Below are 15,321 nucleotides of genomic sequence, written 5' to 3'. Positions count from 1 at the left end.
ATTTTTCTTTTTTTTTTTTAAACAGGCCTAACATTTTAAATTCTTCAGTACTGTTTAGCTGTCTCTATACAAAATTACTTGGAGACTTGATCATTTATTTTAGTACGGCCAGGGTTTCTAACAAGTTAGAGACAAAGATAAATGAAGGAAAAAGTATATCATAAATTAAAATTCAGCAACAAAGTACTTAACCTTTGACCACTGTGTTAATTATGGTTCTATAAATCAGTAAAATATTGATTATTAACCAGTAGTTATAATACTATAAAAGTATAGCTACCTAGCACATCTCTAAATAATTAGTTTACTTCATATGGTAAGAAAACAGTATCAGCTCTTTATCCATAGTACCTCAAGAGGGAAATCCTTTATGCTGACATCTACAAAAGATTGGCAGTAATGAGGATCCATGTAAATCAAACTGTCATCTACAAGGACAAAACAGAAGACAAGTAATTCAAAAAACACCTTATTATTACACTGCTTACAATCCAATTTCTATGTAGAATAGCTGAAAAAAATCTGGGAGTAACAGCTTGCCAGACTGATACTCATTGACTGAAACATAGGTTTGCACAGGATAGATTAACTTTTGCATAATCAAATATGCTTGTATAAGCAGAATTTTTATAAAGTGATGAGACTGTCATTTAATTTTTGGTGATAAAATTACTTTCACAAACACACAATTATATTCTACAGTTTGCATATGAAAAATGTATTGCACTTCTTTATCTTGACAGGAAGAACATATTGCTTGTCATTTTATCATCAACTTGCACCACTAAAACTGGTAAAAAGTAAATATGTAAATAGCAACTGCCAGAATGTGGCAGCAATGTCTTCTGAAGTTTAGTGCAACCAATAAATTATGCCTTGTTTATGCAATAACAGAAATTAAACATACATTTTACAGAATCTAATTATGTTGTGGACCAAATGACAAATGAGTGGCGATAGTAGGACTGATGAATGTATAAGGTACTCTCTTTGCTCTGTTAATCATCCTGTTTCCAGATGATCTCATATTAACTTTCTGACTTTTAAAAGAAAATAATGAAGAAATATGTTTTACTAAATCACTAACCTTGAAATCCAGCAAAGTAATATGACTGTTTAGGTTTGCCACCAATAATACCCACACAATATTCCAGGCTTAAAATACCCTGCCAAAAAAAATTAATACAGATTTAGTCAAGAGACAAGTGGTAATTATTCAAAGCAAACCAATTTCTATTACTAATATTAGTAGTTCCCAAATTTACCACTACCAGTTATCATTTATATTACATTTGCACCCAGGTTCTGAAATCCACTTGTCTTCCAAACTGCCTTCCTTTTCTTTAAATCACTCAACATTAACATGACAAATCAAATATTTTGATCAGCATGTTGCTCAACAACATTAAACAACTACTACATAGAGAGATAATCAATTTTATCACCTTAAGGCAATAAAATTCCTGCCAAAGCCAATACACATAGCCTTCCAGTTAGCTGGTGCAGCCTCACTGTGATCAACGTAAAATGTTTGTCAGGCTTTTTGAAATGCTAACAATAGTTCTTAGACCTTATTGCTGTTTTCATTGAACCTTGAGTCTTGGAATCACAAACTGAAAGCCATTTTCTAATCAATGGCATTCACTCAAATTTTTTATGCTACTTCATTTGAAATAAATATAAAGAGTAATGAAAACAACTTAATCCAAGGAAAATAATAATTATTACTGCATTTAAAACCAATTTATTTTACTAATCATAAAATATCAGGAATACCACAATAAATTATTTAATACACCCCTCAGCAATCTATTCTAAGCAGAACTCTATTTAAGTTAGGCCAAATCAACTCTATATCTTTTTAAAAACATGTCCAATTGAGTAAGTTTAAAATGTCTAGTGGAATGAATTAATGTCTTATGAATAGTTCCTGCAATAATTTTGATATATCCTATAAAACACAAATAATGATAGAGTATAGGTTATAAAATCCCAAAACTATTAAATAATAGTTAAGCTTTCCTCCTCTTAAATGAGAGGATGTTTTGAAATCTATAAGATACAAAAATAAATAATATATGGACAAATGTTCTTTTTCCTTTAACAAGTAACCAAACCATAGAGAACACACAAACATACAGGAAATACAGAAAAAAGTAAAACTTTTCCAAAATTCCAACACCAAAGCTCATCATTATTAACATTTGGGGGAATACCTTCTTAACATCTGTCTATATTACATATATACACACAGAGATTTAAAAATACAACTTTATATATGTGAAATCTCACAACATATGCCATTGTAACCTTTTGTTGCTCATTATGTCATGAATATCGTTTCCTATCAATAAATAGAAATCTATATTAACAATATGTAGTAGCTGAAAAATATTCTATTTTATGATAACAACAAAATGTGCTTTAAAACTTCCACCATAAATATTTAAGTCGTTCCAAGTTCTCATTATTATAAGTAACCCTCCACTATAGTTTGAACATTTTTATTCCCTCCAAAATTCATGTGTGGGAATTTAATCCCCAATACAGTGTTGAAAGCTGGAGCCTGTGGGGAGGTGTTTAGAAGTCATGAGGGCAGAGCTTGCATGAATGAGATATCAGGTTAAAACCTTAGAGCTAACTAAAAATGAAGATAAAATTGTATCAAAAATCTCAATGTTGCTATAAAAAGGACTTGCAGGAGTGGGTTCTCTCTCCTGCTTCTCTGCCACATGAGGACAGAGTTCACTCCCTTTTGGCCCTTCTGCCTTCCACCATGTGAGAGCGCAGCAAGGAGACCCTCATCGGATGCCAGTGCCTTGATCTTAGATTTCCCATCCTCCAGAACTGTGAGAGAATAAATTTCTGTTCTCTATAAATTACTCAGTCTCCAGTATTCTGTTATAGCAGGAAAAAATGGACTCGGACACCCTCTAAAGAACAACCTTGTATATTTTTAGTATTGTAAAAATATCATAAAGTTTTTTCTGAAATGGAGAGCTGCAACTGAAAAAAATTAAATAAAACGGAGAAGGCATATCAGGTTAAAATCTTCGAGCTAACTAAAAATAAAGATAAAATTGTATCAAAAATCTCACTAAATAGTAATAAAGTTACTTATTAATAAAGAATTCTACTGTTTTCCCCCTAAATAAAAATCCTTAATACAATTAGAGGGTGCCTTACTTTACCGTGAGGCAGTCTAATCAGTTGAAATGCAATGTTTATATCATAGAGACCTGTGAGGCAGTGAAAGTTCTGTCTCTTACAACTGAGAAAAGAAAGAAAAAAATATATAGCAAGAATTGTCACTGACTCTCCTCAGAAAATGAATGGTTCTAAGTAATGGAAGAAAGACTTTGGTTCTTGACATCTGTATTTCCCTTGCAACGCATTAGAGCAGGTTTAGCAATAAATGCTTAGAAGCAGATTAGGAGCTAGAATGCCATTACATATAAGAGGCTGTATCTTTGGATTGAAACACTTTTCAGTTCCTAAAAGAGCTTCTTCACAGTTATTTTTCTAGTGGTGAAAATTTATTGAGCTGTATCCATGAAGCAATAAATAAGACTGAAGTAATCAGTCAAAAAGAAAAGTCCTAATTTGTCTCACTGAAGAAAAAGAACATATTGGATTTTCCTCATTCCAGGTCCTTAAAAATATATACATACATAAATAAATAAACCTCCTGTGGTAAGGACTAATAAAGCACACAACAAATTTCCTTCTTCTCATACAATGTAGCAGGATGCTATGTTGGCACTATCTCTGAAATACCTTGTTCAATAAATTTGAAAAACAGAACTAAACAGTAAATTTTAGACTCACCAATGTACATTGGTTTGGCAGGAAAAAATACAATGGCTGACCATACATGAGAAAAAGAAAAAAAATATTTTTCTTTTAGGGCTAATGAACACACTACCTTTTCACTTCTAAGTGAATACCTCTTTACATGCTCTCATTTGGGCTTTGACTCAACCATTCCCTCTGGCCAAACATAATACCTATCATATAACCTACTCCACTTAACCATTACAGCCATTTTTACGTAACTGGAAAATCAAAATGTTTCATCAGTCACTGCTCTCCCACTTTAGTGGACTACAGTGTAAATAGAGTTAGTAGAAGCTCAAGAAAATGTTACCTTTCAAAAAGTTCATGTGTTAAAGAAAAATATGAAAAACAAACTTAAGAGTCAAGAAAAGTCTAGTCTCTGCTACCCAGTCTGCTATCTGAACTTGAATATATCACTTAACTTCTCTATGTCTTTTAGATAAATTTATATTGAAAAGTATTATAAAAATTAGTGTTAACAAATATGTATCGAGTAACTCCTATATGTTAGGTACTAAGGCTTCACTTTAACAGCTTAACCATAGTTTGTTTCACTACAAAAAGAAAAGTCCTAATTTGTCTTGCTGAAGAAAAGGAACATCCTGGATTTTCCTCATTCCAGGTCCTTAAAAAAATTAATATAAATAAATAAACCTCCTGTGGTAAGGACTAATAAAACACACACCAAATTTCCTTCTCCTCATACAATGTAGCAGGATGCTACATTTCACTACAAACCATGGTTAAGCTATTAACCATGAATCACTCAAGAGCATTAGGCAGTGTGACCATCTGATGAATACTATCAATACCACCAAATAGCAAAGTCCTCAGTCAGATGAAACATGCCTGAAGCCATCTGCAGCCCATTCCACCAGGAATGAAACTTTGGCTAAAGGAATCAGTTCCAAGACTGCATCAGTTTCTAATCATCTCATGGTAGTAGAGAAGGCAAAAAAGAATCCAGTTCAGATTTGATTAGAACCCACCTAGAGATGACAACATGTCAGAAGTCTCAAAACCCTCAACAGCTTCTCTAGATGAAGTGGTTCACAGTTTCTCACACTGCACCAATAACCCCTACTAAAGATACATGTCAGACATCAAAACCTTACCTTTATTTGGAAGATTAATATGTCATTGATATATCACAGTATTGCTACTGTAACAAATGTGCTTCCAAAATCTTAGTAACTATTAAGAAAAGCCCATATACCAGCTAAAAAACTTCCATGTATCATATGTTAAAAACAACTGCTCTAGATTTCTAGAATTAGCACAGTCTACCCTGAGAACAGATATTCCAACTAAATATACAGAGACCATAATATGGGATTAATGCCTCATGAAAGGAACAAATTGTTATTAATCATAAAAGACAGATCCAGACTTTATTTCAACATTACTATATCCCATAACACTCCATTTAAAGAAGAATTCCAACTATTGCTACAAAAAGAGACTACTAAAAAATGAAGAATTTTATTGAAACTATGAAAAAATCTAAAAACTTTCACCTTAATCAGAAACTATTTCCAAGGTATTTTATCGTTAAGTGAGTGTCTTGGTGCCCAAAACAAGGTAACATAACTACACAGGTTCTTTTGGTGCAAGAAACCAAACAATGTGCTCCACAAAGAACCGATTTTTAACTGGCTAAGATGAAAAAAAAACAAAGTTGGAACTCCTCCAAATACTATCTTCATATCTTCATTATTTCTATCTACATAAATAATCTCATCTCTTATTGACATCATGGTGTCACAGGAAACATATTATGAGATAATATAGCAGTAATAGAGTTTTTTCAATAATTAATGTGATATAGTTTAATGCTAGTTTTATGAATAAAGATACATACTTAAAATTACAAATAAGAATAATGAAACTGTAACTATATTACAGGTTATGATTATTGCTGCATTTGTGTCTCCCTGATTAGCTACAAAGACTAAAAGGCTTTTCATTGTTATAGAACACTGTGCTCTTCAACTCACATTGGTCTTATAATACTGAAATTTAAAATCTCTAATGTCAAACTTTACGACATACGACTGTAAAATCATCACTACTCATTTAACAGAAAAAAAAATTGCAAACCTTCTATATTTTTCATATTAGCTAGTATTGCCTTAAAAAAAATTAGCGCTTATTTCATACCTTCACAAATTCTAAGTAGTCGGTGTTGGTTCTTTCTCCACCAAGTCTAACAGGAACTAGAATAATAACAGCTTTGTCATCTGCATTATCAGAAGTCATGGAAGCACTCTGTTTATCAATTACATCACAATTGTAAACTGAGAAAAACATAATGAATATGTATTAAATTTTATATAAAAGTGATTTTCAGAAATATTTTTACCCAAATTTATCCTCCACCCACAATGGACAGCCGGCTATGTCATCTCTGGCATCACCAGAAATGTCTTAGTAAGTTAAAAATACCACTAGGATAGCTGGCTAGCCATACACAGAAGACTGAAGCTGGACCACTTCCTTACACCATGTACAAAAATCAACTCAAGATGGATTAAAGACTGAAATGTAAAACTCAAAACTATAAAAACCCTAGAACACAACCTAGGCAATACCATCCTGGACACAGGAACAGGCAAAGATTTCATGACAAAGACACCAAAAACAATCGCAACAAAAGCAAAAATTGACAAATGGGATCTAAATAAGAGCTTCTGCACAGCAAAAGAAACTATCAAAATAGTAAACAGATAACCTATTGAATGTGAGAAAATATTTGCAAACTATACATCTGACAAAGGTCTAATATCCAGCACCTGTAAGGAACTTCAACAAATTTACAAGAGAAAAACAAACAACTCCATTAAAGTGTGGGCAAAGGACATGAAAAGACACTTTTCAAAAGAAGACATACATGTAGCCAATAAGCATATTTTAAAAAGCTCAATACCACTGATCATTAGAGAAATGCAAATCAAAACCACAATGAGATACCATCTCACACCAGTCAGAATGGCTATTATTAAAAAGTCTAAAGGTAACAGATGCTGGCGAGGTTGTAGAGAAAAGGAAATGCTCATATACCACGGTGGGAGTGTAAATTAGTTTAACCATTGTACAAAGCAGTATGGCAATTCCTCAAAGGGTTAAAAACAAAACTACCATTTGACCTAGCAATCATTATTGGGTATATACCCAGGAAAATATAAATCATTCTACCATAAGGACACATGCACACGAATGTTCACTGCAGCACTATTCACAATAGCAAAGACACAGAATCAACCTAAGTGCCCATCTGACAGATTAAAGAAAATGTGGTACATATACACCATGGAATACTATGCAACCATAAAAAAGAATGAGATCATATCTTTTGTGGCAACATGGTTGGAGCTGGAGGCCATTATCCTTAGCAAACCAACACAGGAACAGAAACCCAAATACTGCATGTTCTCACTTAAAAGTAGGAGCTAAATGATTACAACTCTTGAACACAAAGAAGGGAACAATAGACACTCGGGTATACTTGAGGGTGGAGGGTGGGAGGAGAGGAGCAGAAAAAATAACTACTGGGTACCAGGTGTAATACCTGGGTGATGAAATAATCTGTACAACAAACCCCCGTGACATAAGTTTACCTATCTAACAAGTACCACATGTACCCCTGAACCTAAAATAAAAGTTTTAAAATAATACCTACCTGATTTATGTATTCAATAGATACTTATTGACAGCTAGCTACTATATGACACTGGGCTTTCAGCAGTAGGCAAAACAGAAAAAATCCCACTCTCCTTGAGCATGCATGCTCATGGAGGAAACAGACATGGTGATGTGTGTTTTGAAAAAACAAAGAGAGAAGGGTGAACAGGAAATGCTGAGGGCAAGGCAATTTAAAATAAGGTGGCCAGGGAAGATCTTATGAGAAAGTAATATTTGAGTCAAGACCAAAAGAAACAAACCAAGTAATACAGATACCTAGGGGAAAAGCATTCCAAGTTAAAAGAAAATACAAATATCTTAAGGCAGAAGTATGATTAGCACGTCCCAGGAACAAGAGGACAGTCTTCTGCAGGGAAGTAAACAAGGGGTACAGTAGCAGGAAATGGGATTAGAAGATAACATTATATAGAGGAGAATGAAGACAGATTGTGTGAACTCTTGAAAACCATTGTAAAGACCAGTTTTTCAGTGATGGGAAACCATTGAAGAATTGTTTAGGGATGTCCTAATCTGACTCATAGTTTAACAGCCTGTTTCCTGTGTTCACAATAGACTGTACAGGCAAGGGGCTGCTCTGCCTATGGAGTAGCAACTTTTTTATTCCTTTACTTAATAAACTTGCTTTCCTTTTACTCTAAAACTAAAATAGGCTACAGGGGCAAGGGCTACAGCACAGAGAACAGTTACAAAGCCATTGCAGTTATCCAGCAAGAGATGATGGGGCTTGAACAAAGGTAGTAACTGTAAAAACAGGGAATGGTCAGCCGGGTGCAGTGGCTCACGCCTGTAATCCCAGCACTTTGGGAGGCCGAGGTGGGCGGATCACGAGGTCAGGAGATCGAGACCATCCTGGCTAACACGGTGAAACCCCACCTCTAGTAAAAATACAAAAAAATTAGCCGGGTGTGGTGGCGGGTGCCTGTAGTCTCAGCTACTCGGGAGGCTGAGGCAGGAGAATGGCGTGAATCCGGGAGGTGGAGCTTGCAGTGAGTGAAGATCATGCCACTGCACTCCAGCCTGGGTGACAGAGCTAGACTCCATGTCAAAAAAAAAAAAAAAAAAATAGAGAATGGTCACTTACAGGTAGTAGAAAGTGATCAGTTCAGCCAGGCGTGGTGGGTTACACCTGTGATCCCAGCACTTTGGGAGGCCAAGGTGGGTGGATCACTTGAGGTCAGGAGTTCGAGGCCAGCCTGGTCAACATGGCGAAACACTGTCTCTACTAAAAAAACAAAAAATTAGCCAGGCATGGTGGCAGGCACCTGTAATCCCAGCTACTCGGGAGGCTGAGGCAGAAGAATCACTTGAACCTGGGAGGCGGAGGTTGCAGTGAGCTGAGATCGTGCCACTGCACTCCAACATGGGCAACAGAGTGAGACTCTATCTCCAAAAAAAAGAAAAAAATGATCAGTTCATGTATTTGAAGATAAAGTAAGGACTCACTATTAAATGTGTAAGATGTGAGAGAAAAAATTGAGTCACAGGTGATTCGAAGGGTTTTGGTTTAAGCAAACCATTTGTAAATGGTTTGCATTTACAAAGACATGGAAGACTGGAGGAGGGGAAAATACAAGAGGGAGAACTGGGAATTCAGTTTTAGACACGGTAAGTTTGAGATACTTGTTAGGTAAATAGAAAGGTTGAGTAGACAGGGACATAATGCAACTGGAGTTTGGAGAGAGGACTAGGTTGGACCTATCAATTTGGGAGTTACCAACATGCAGATTACCATCTGCATTATAAAGCCACGAGACTTGGTGAATTCAAATCAGCATAGACAGAAAAAGAGATGAGATGAAGTCTAAATGCTGGGCACTAAAACAACATTTTTAGAGATCAAGGAGATGAGGAAAAACCAACAAACGAGGCTGTGAAGAAGTGAATAAGGAGGCAGAGGGAAAACCTACAGAGTAGTGTCTAGAAATCAAGTAAACAAAATGTTGTAAGGAGGAAGAGGAAAGAGTCAACGCTGTCAAATACTACTGACAGATTGTGTGATGTGAGGACTGAGAAGTTACTGTGAGGCTTAGAAAGATTAAATTATTGGTAAGAGCAGTTTTGGGGTGCGCACAATGGCTCACACTTTTTTTTTTTTTTTTTTTTTTTTTTTTTTTGAGATGGAGTCTCCTTCTGTCTCCCAGGCTGGAGTGCAGTGGCACGATTTGGCTCACTGCCACCTCCGCCTCCCGGGTTCAAGCGAATCTCCTGCCTCAGCCTCCCGAGTAGCTGCGACTACAGGCACCTGCCACCACATCCAGCTAATTGTTTTATTTGTAGTAGAGATTGGATTTCACCAAATTGGCCAGGCTGGTCTCGAACTCCTGACCCTGTGATACCCCCGCCTCGGTTTCCCAAAGTGCTGGGATTACAGGTGTGAGCCACCACGCCTGGCCAGCTCATGCTTATAATCCCAGCATTTTGAGAGGTTGTGGGTGGCAGAAGGATCACTTGAAGCCAGGAGCTCAAGACCAGCCTAGGCAACACAGCAAGACCCCCATCTCTATAAAAAATTTCAAAATTAGCCAGAGATGGTGATGCATACCTTTAATGCTAGTTACTTGGGAAGCTGAGGCAGGAGCAACACTTGAGCTCAGGAGTTTTAGGTAACAGTGAGCTATGATTGCACCACTGCACTCCAGCCTGGTCAACAGAGTAAAATCCTGTCTCAAAAAAAAAAAAAAAAAAAAAAGAGAGAGAGAGAGAAAGAGAAAAGAGCAGTTCTGGTAGGGTGTTGGGTATGACAGTCTAAGTACCACAGTTCAAGAGAAAATAGGAGGATTTGGTAGAAGCAAATACAGACAAAATTTTATTTTATTCAAATTAAAGTAGTTTTATTCAAAACATACTTTACATCCGTACTCCTTGTCAGTTGAATGAAACTTCTGATCTTCCCAGAAGAGCTGAATAGGAAATTCTGCCACTTCTGTCCCAGTTCTTTCCTTTAAATTCCAAATTGAGACTGAGCTATCAAATTCTTCTCTTCACCTAACTCCCCTATCTCCCATAGTCAATGAAACCAAAGCTACAAAAATGCCATGGTAGTTCTCCCTCATCAGGATGGAGATTGCATTCTTACCCTTCATCTTCAATCAACACACATTTATTGAGGACCTGCTATTTATTGATGCGTTCTACACTAGAGAAGTATAAAATAAATAAGATCCTGACTTCAAAGAATGTCGAGCCCAATCGTTTGGTATTTTCCTTCCACTTCCAATACAAATGTAAGGGCTATGACATAGTCCAATTCTGTAACAGAGGCTCATTACAGCAGCAAATTTCAACCAAATGATTCTGATAACTTACTTCTACACCTGCTACCTCAACAATCATTATATATAAGAAACAGATAATTATAAGGTGGTATCACAAGTGAATTACAAGTACAATATTTAATAGAAGTATTTCCAAAATGTTACAGACCACAGAGGAAAAGTAAACTAATTCCGCCTAACAAGAGTTGGGAAAGACTGCCAAAGGTGTAACCTTTGTGCGTGTTCCTGAAGAATGAATAAGACTTAACGAGAAGCATTCTAATAATAAAGAGCATTCCAAGCAGAGGCAATAATATGCACAAAGGCATGGGGATAAAGATAATGACACCATGTCTAAGGAATGGCCTGAGGGTGGAAAATACTTTAGTGTACTGTGTATGGAAGATAGTGTTAGAAGGTAATGCTGGAAATGTAGTTCAGGACAAATTATAAAGGACTTCATTGTGCTTCATATGCCAAGATAACATAAGACTAGAGTTAATGGGCATTCATTGGTTTGTAGATAAAGGGACATGATCAGCTTCTCTTGATCAGATGGACCAAAAAGGGAAGAGAGACAGGGAAATCAAGTTAAAGTCCAAGCAAGAAGTAAGGGTCTGATCTAAATCAACGAGAATGGAGATGAGAGAACAGATTTCAGGACCATTTTCTTAAATGTTGACTGACTAAATATAATATAAGCATGAAAAAGCAGTCAAGAATAAGTGGGTTCTACTTAGGACTTGAGTACATATGTGGACATGCCACTATTAGTCAAGAGAAAATAGAAAGAAAAAGGGGTGGGACCAAGGGAAACAGTAAATGTACTTATAAACATGCTGAATTTGAAGCATTTGTAGAATATGTAAGTGGAGATATTTGAAAGGCGGCAGAAAATATGCGTTATCACATATTGACTCAGGTAGGCTTAGAAATGTAGTTTTTTGAGACAGAGTCTCACTCTGTTGCCCAGGCTGGAGTTCAGTGGCACAGTATCAGTTTACTGCAACTCCGTTTTCAGGGCTCAAGTGATCCTCCCACCTCAGCCTCCCGAGTAGCTGGGACTACAGGCATGTCACCACCATGCTCGACTAAGTTTCGTATTTTTTGTAGTGACGGAGTTTCACCATGTTGCCCAGGTTGGTCTCAAACGGCTGGGCTCAAGTGAGCCCCCCCACCGTGGCCTCTCAAAGTGCTGGGATTATAGGCATGAGCCACCATGCTCAGCCCTAAAAATGTACTTTTAAAAGTCCTAGTACACAGCACATAGTCCTAAGTATTTAAAGCCATAAAAATAGATGCAATTACAAAGGAGGAGAACACAGAATAAGAAAAAGAGAAAATAAATGGAAAACAAAACCTTTATAAACACGAATGAACACAGAGGGGTAATAAATCATTGATAAAATCTGGTTTCACTTAATTCCTAATCTCATAGTCTATCAAATTATACAAATACAAGTTCTCCCTTTAGGAGTCTTAAACATGAATGATAAAAATTTTAAGAACTACTTCAAATTACACAAGCCATTTCTATAACAAGGAACATTGTAATGTTTGCTTAATTAATTATACGTAGCAAATATCTAGGCTGATTGTGTCAATAAAAGCACAAAAGGCAAATTCATACATTCATTTAATGATTACTTATTCAGGTATATCCTTAGGCTTAATTAGAACTATTTAACACAGCAAATGTTTTGCAAGACTTCCTACTTGAAAAACAAACATAGTACCTGCAAAACTCATACTTATCTGAAAATTTAGACCTTTTCTTTTCATACGGCCATAATTATGGATATTAGTCTTTCTTTACAAGGAAATTAACCTTAACAAAAGGCCAAACAAAAACGCATGAATATTTGGTAACTATTATTACATACTACAAACGCTAGTTGGTTATCAGGATAACCTTAAGCATTTTATAGATACCCTTGTATTAAAACATGATTGAAGTATATTTAACTTTTCTAAAACATTAACATATTTTATTATTGTAACAGTATTCCTGTAAAAAATATACTTAACAGCATGAGGTGGCTAAGCCATTTTTATTTTATTAAGAATTAAGGTGTCTATTTTATCCACAACAAAGTTTCAAAATTACTACAGGTTGCGCATTCCTAATCCAAAATCACAAACTTTAAGAGCACAGCATTTTTCACAAGTGAAAAATTCTACATGTGACTGCATGTGATGGGATGCAATCAAAACATGGCCAAAATTTTGTCTCATGCACAAAATTGTTAAAAATAGTGTATGAAATTTCCTTCAGGCTATGTGTATAAGGAGTATACAAAACATAAATGAATTTCATGTTTAGACTTCAGTCCCATCCCCAAGATATCTCATTACGTACATGCAAATATTGAAAGGTCCAAAAAAATACAAAATCAGAAACACCTGTGGTCTCAAACATTTTGGATAAAAAATAACCTGTATAGAGAGTGATCATCAAAAAGAAGACCCAAAACAATAAAACAAAGCAAAACTGGACAATAGCTGCATCATTATTAGATGATTTACTGAAGTATTAGTGAGAAATATATTCAATTCCTCATAAGATAAACTAAGAATTCTCTTTCCTTGAAACACATCCACCAATGAAATGATACCCAGCATTCATGCAGCCCAAGTATATACCTATGTTAAATTTTCCTGCCTATCTCTTTTAAAGTAATTATTTGAAATGCTGAAATTCTTTGAGAATTTATTTTAATAACGCAACTAAAAATTCATAGTATGTATTCAATCAAAAAATATTTTTATTAAGTGCTTACTACATTTAGAAACAAAAATGTATAAGACATGGTCCCTACCTTCGTAATCATTTACGGTATTACTGGGATAAGCTAAATACATATAAAAAGTATGACCAAATAAAACAGATAAAAATTAGAATTATATACATTCCTTACCTGTACAATCTTGTGCAACATAAATAGTTATTCCTTGTAAATCAGGGTGTCTTGCTTCTTCAACTGCTTTTCTGAGAAAATAACAAGCATTATCTTTCAAAATCCTAACATTTCCTATTAGTAACTAAAGATTTAATATAAGAAGGAAAAAATGCCAGGAGTTTTGTGACTTTCCTATTTAATTCATAGTGTCTGCTGTCAAAAACTATTATCTGAATCGTATCAGACATCAGATTAAAATTTTCAAAGTTGAGTATTACATTAAATTACTCAAAGAACATTAAAACATCAATTACAAAATACATTTTAAAAATTATTGGGTGTAAAGCTCTACTCCTCTCCCTCCAAAACGAAGGATTTCTCTCAACCACTCACCTTACCAGTGGTATGAATATGCTGCAAGATTTGCTGCAAATTAACTTACATTACTGACTAGGAGTCAATTACTGTGTCTGTCCTCTGGTACCCTTAAGAAACTTTTCGTTCTTTAAACAACAGCATGACTTTTTTCCTTCATTCAAAAACCTATAAGACCTAAACAAATGAATTTCCTAATTTCAAGTCTTGAAATTATATAAGTAAAAATGTAAATTAAACAATATTCCTAAGTATAATGTTCTCAATGCTGTACATGATGTGAAAAAACTCACAGTATCTGTAAACAGTGATTATGCAAATTGTGGAAATATAATTTTATTTAACTATATATGTAATTAATTAATTTAAAATGTCCTATTATTCATGTTCCCGATAGGCACATAGAAGAAAGACTGGCAAACTATGCCCATAAACTGAATAAAACCTGTGGCCTGTTTTTATACCATCTGCAAGCTAAGAATGGTTTTGACAGTTTTTTTTTTTTGGTTTTTATTTTTGAGACGGAGTTTTGCTCTTGAAATTATACAAGTAAAAATATAAATTAAACAATATTCCTAAGTAAGTATAATGTTCTCAATACTGTACATGATGTGAAAACAATCACAATATCTATAAACGGTGATTATGCAAATTGTAGAAATATAATTTTATTTAACGATATATGTAATTATTTAATTTAAAATGTTCTATTATTCATGTTCTTACGTGTTAGTATAGAAAAAAGATTGGCAAACTATGCCAATAAACTGAATAAAACCTGTGTCCTGTTTTTGTACCATCTGCAAGGTAAGAATGGTTTTGACAGTTTTTTTTTGTTTTTTTTTTTTTTTGAGACGCAGTTTCGCTCTGCCGCCCGAGCGCCCTGGTGCGACCTTGGCTGACTGCAAGCTCCGCCTCACGGGTTCACGCCATTCTCCTAACTCAGCCTCCCGAGTAGCTGGGACTATAGGCACCCGCAATCACGCCCGGCTAATTTTTTGTGCCTCTTTTTGATTTAGTAAGGACGGGGTTTCACCGTGTTAGCCAGGATGGTCTCAATCTCCTGATCTCGTGATCCGCCCGCCTCGGCCTCCCAAAGTGCTGGGATTACAGGCGTGAACCACCGAGCCCGGCCTGTTTTGACAGTTTTAAAGGACTGGAGGGAGAGGAAAGATGGTCAACAGAAACTTTTATAAGACCTGTGAAGCCTAAAACATTTACTATTGACACTTCACAGAAAAAGTTTGCTGTCC

General features: G+C 35.4%; 1 protein-coding gene across 13 annotated transcripts in view; it reads right to left on the bottom strand.

Annotated features, from left to right (window-relative positions):
• Positions 1-15,321, bottom strand: part of ATG4C (autophagy related 4C cysteine peptidase) — a 118,363-nt gene that overhangs the window by 67,211 nt on the left and 35,831 nt on the right. For all 13 annotated transcript variants that reach the window (XM_050755054.1, XM_050754304.1, XM_050754860.1 and 10 more), the window contains 4 exons: positions 13,712-13,782; positions 5,998-6,134; positions 1,088-1,166; positions 352-428 (listed from right to left, as the gene is read on the bottom strand). In XM_050755054.1, the coding sequence (XP_050611011.1) occupies positions 352-428; positions 1,088-1,166; positions 5,998-6,134; positions 13,712-13,782 (364 nt within the window). The remainder of the gene's footprint in view (positions 1-351; positions 429-1,087; positions 1,167-5,997; positions 6,135-13,711; positions 13,783-15,321) is intronic.

Source organism: Macaca thibetana, chromosome 1 (assembly GCF_024542745.1).
Source record: "Macaca thibetana thibetana isolate TM-01 chromosome 1, ASM2454274v1, whole genome shotgun sequence".
NCBI lineage: Eukaryota > Metazoa > Chordata > Mammalia > Primates > Cercopithecidae > Macaca > Macaca thibetana.
This window is presented reverse-complemented; position numbering and strand designations above follow the sequence as displayed.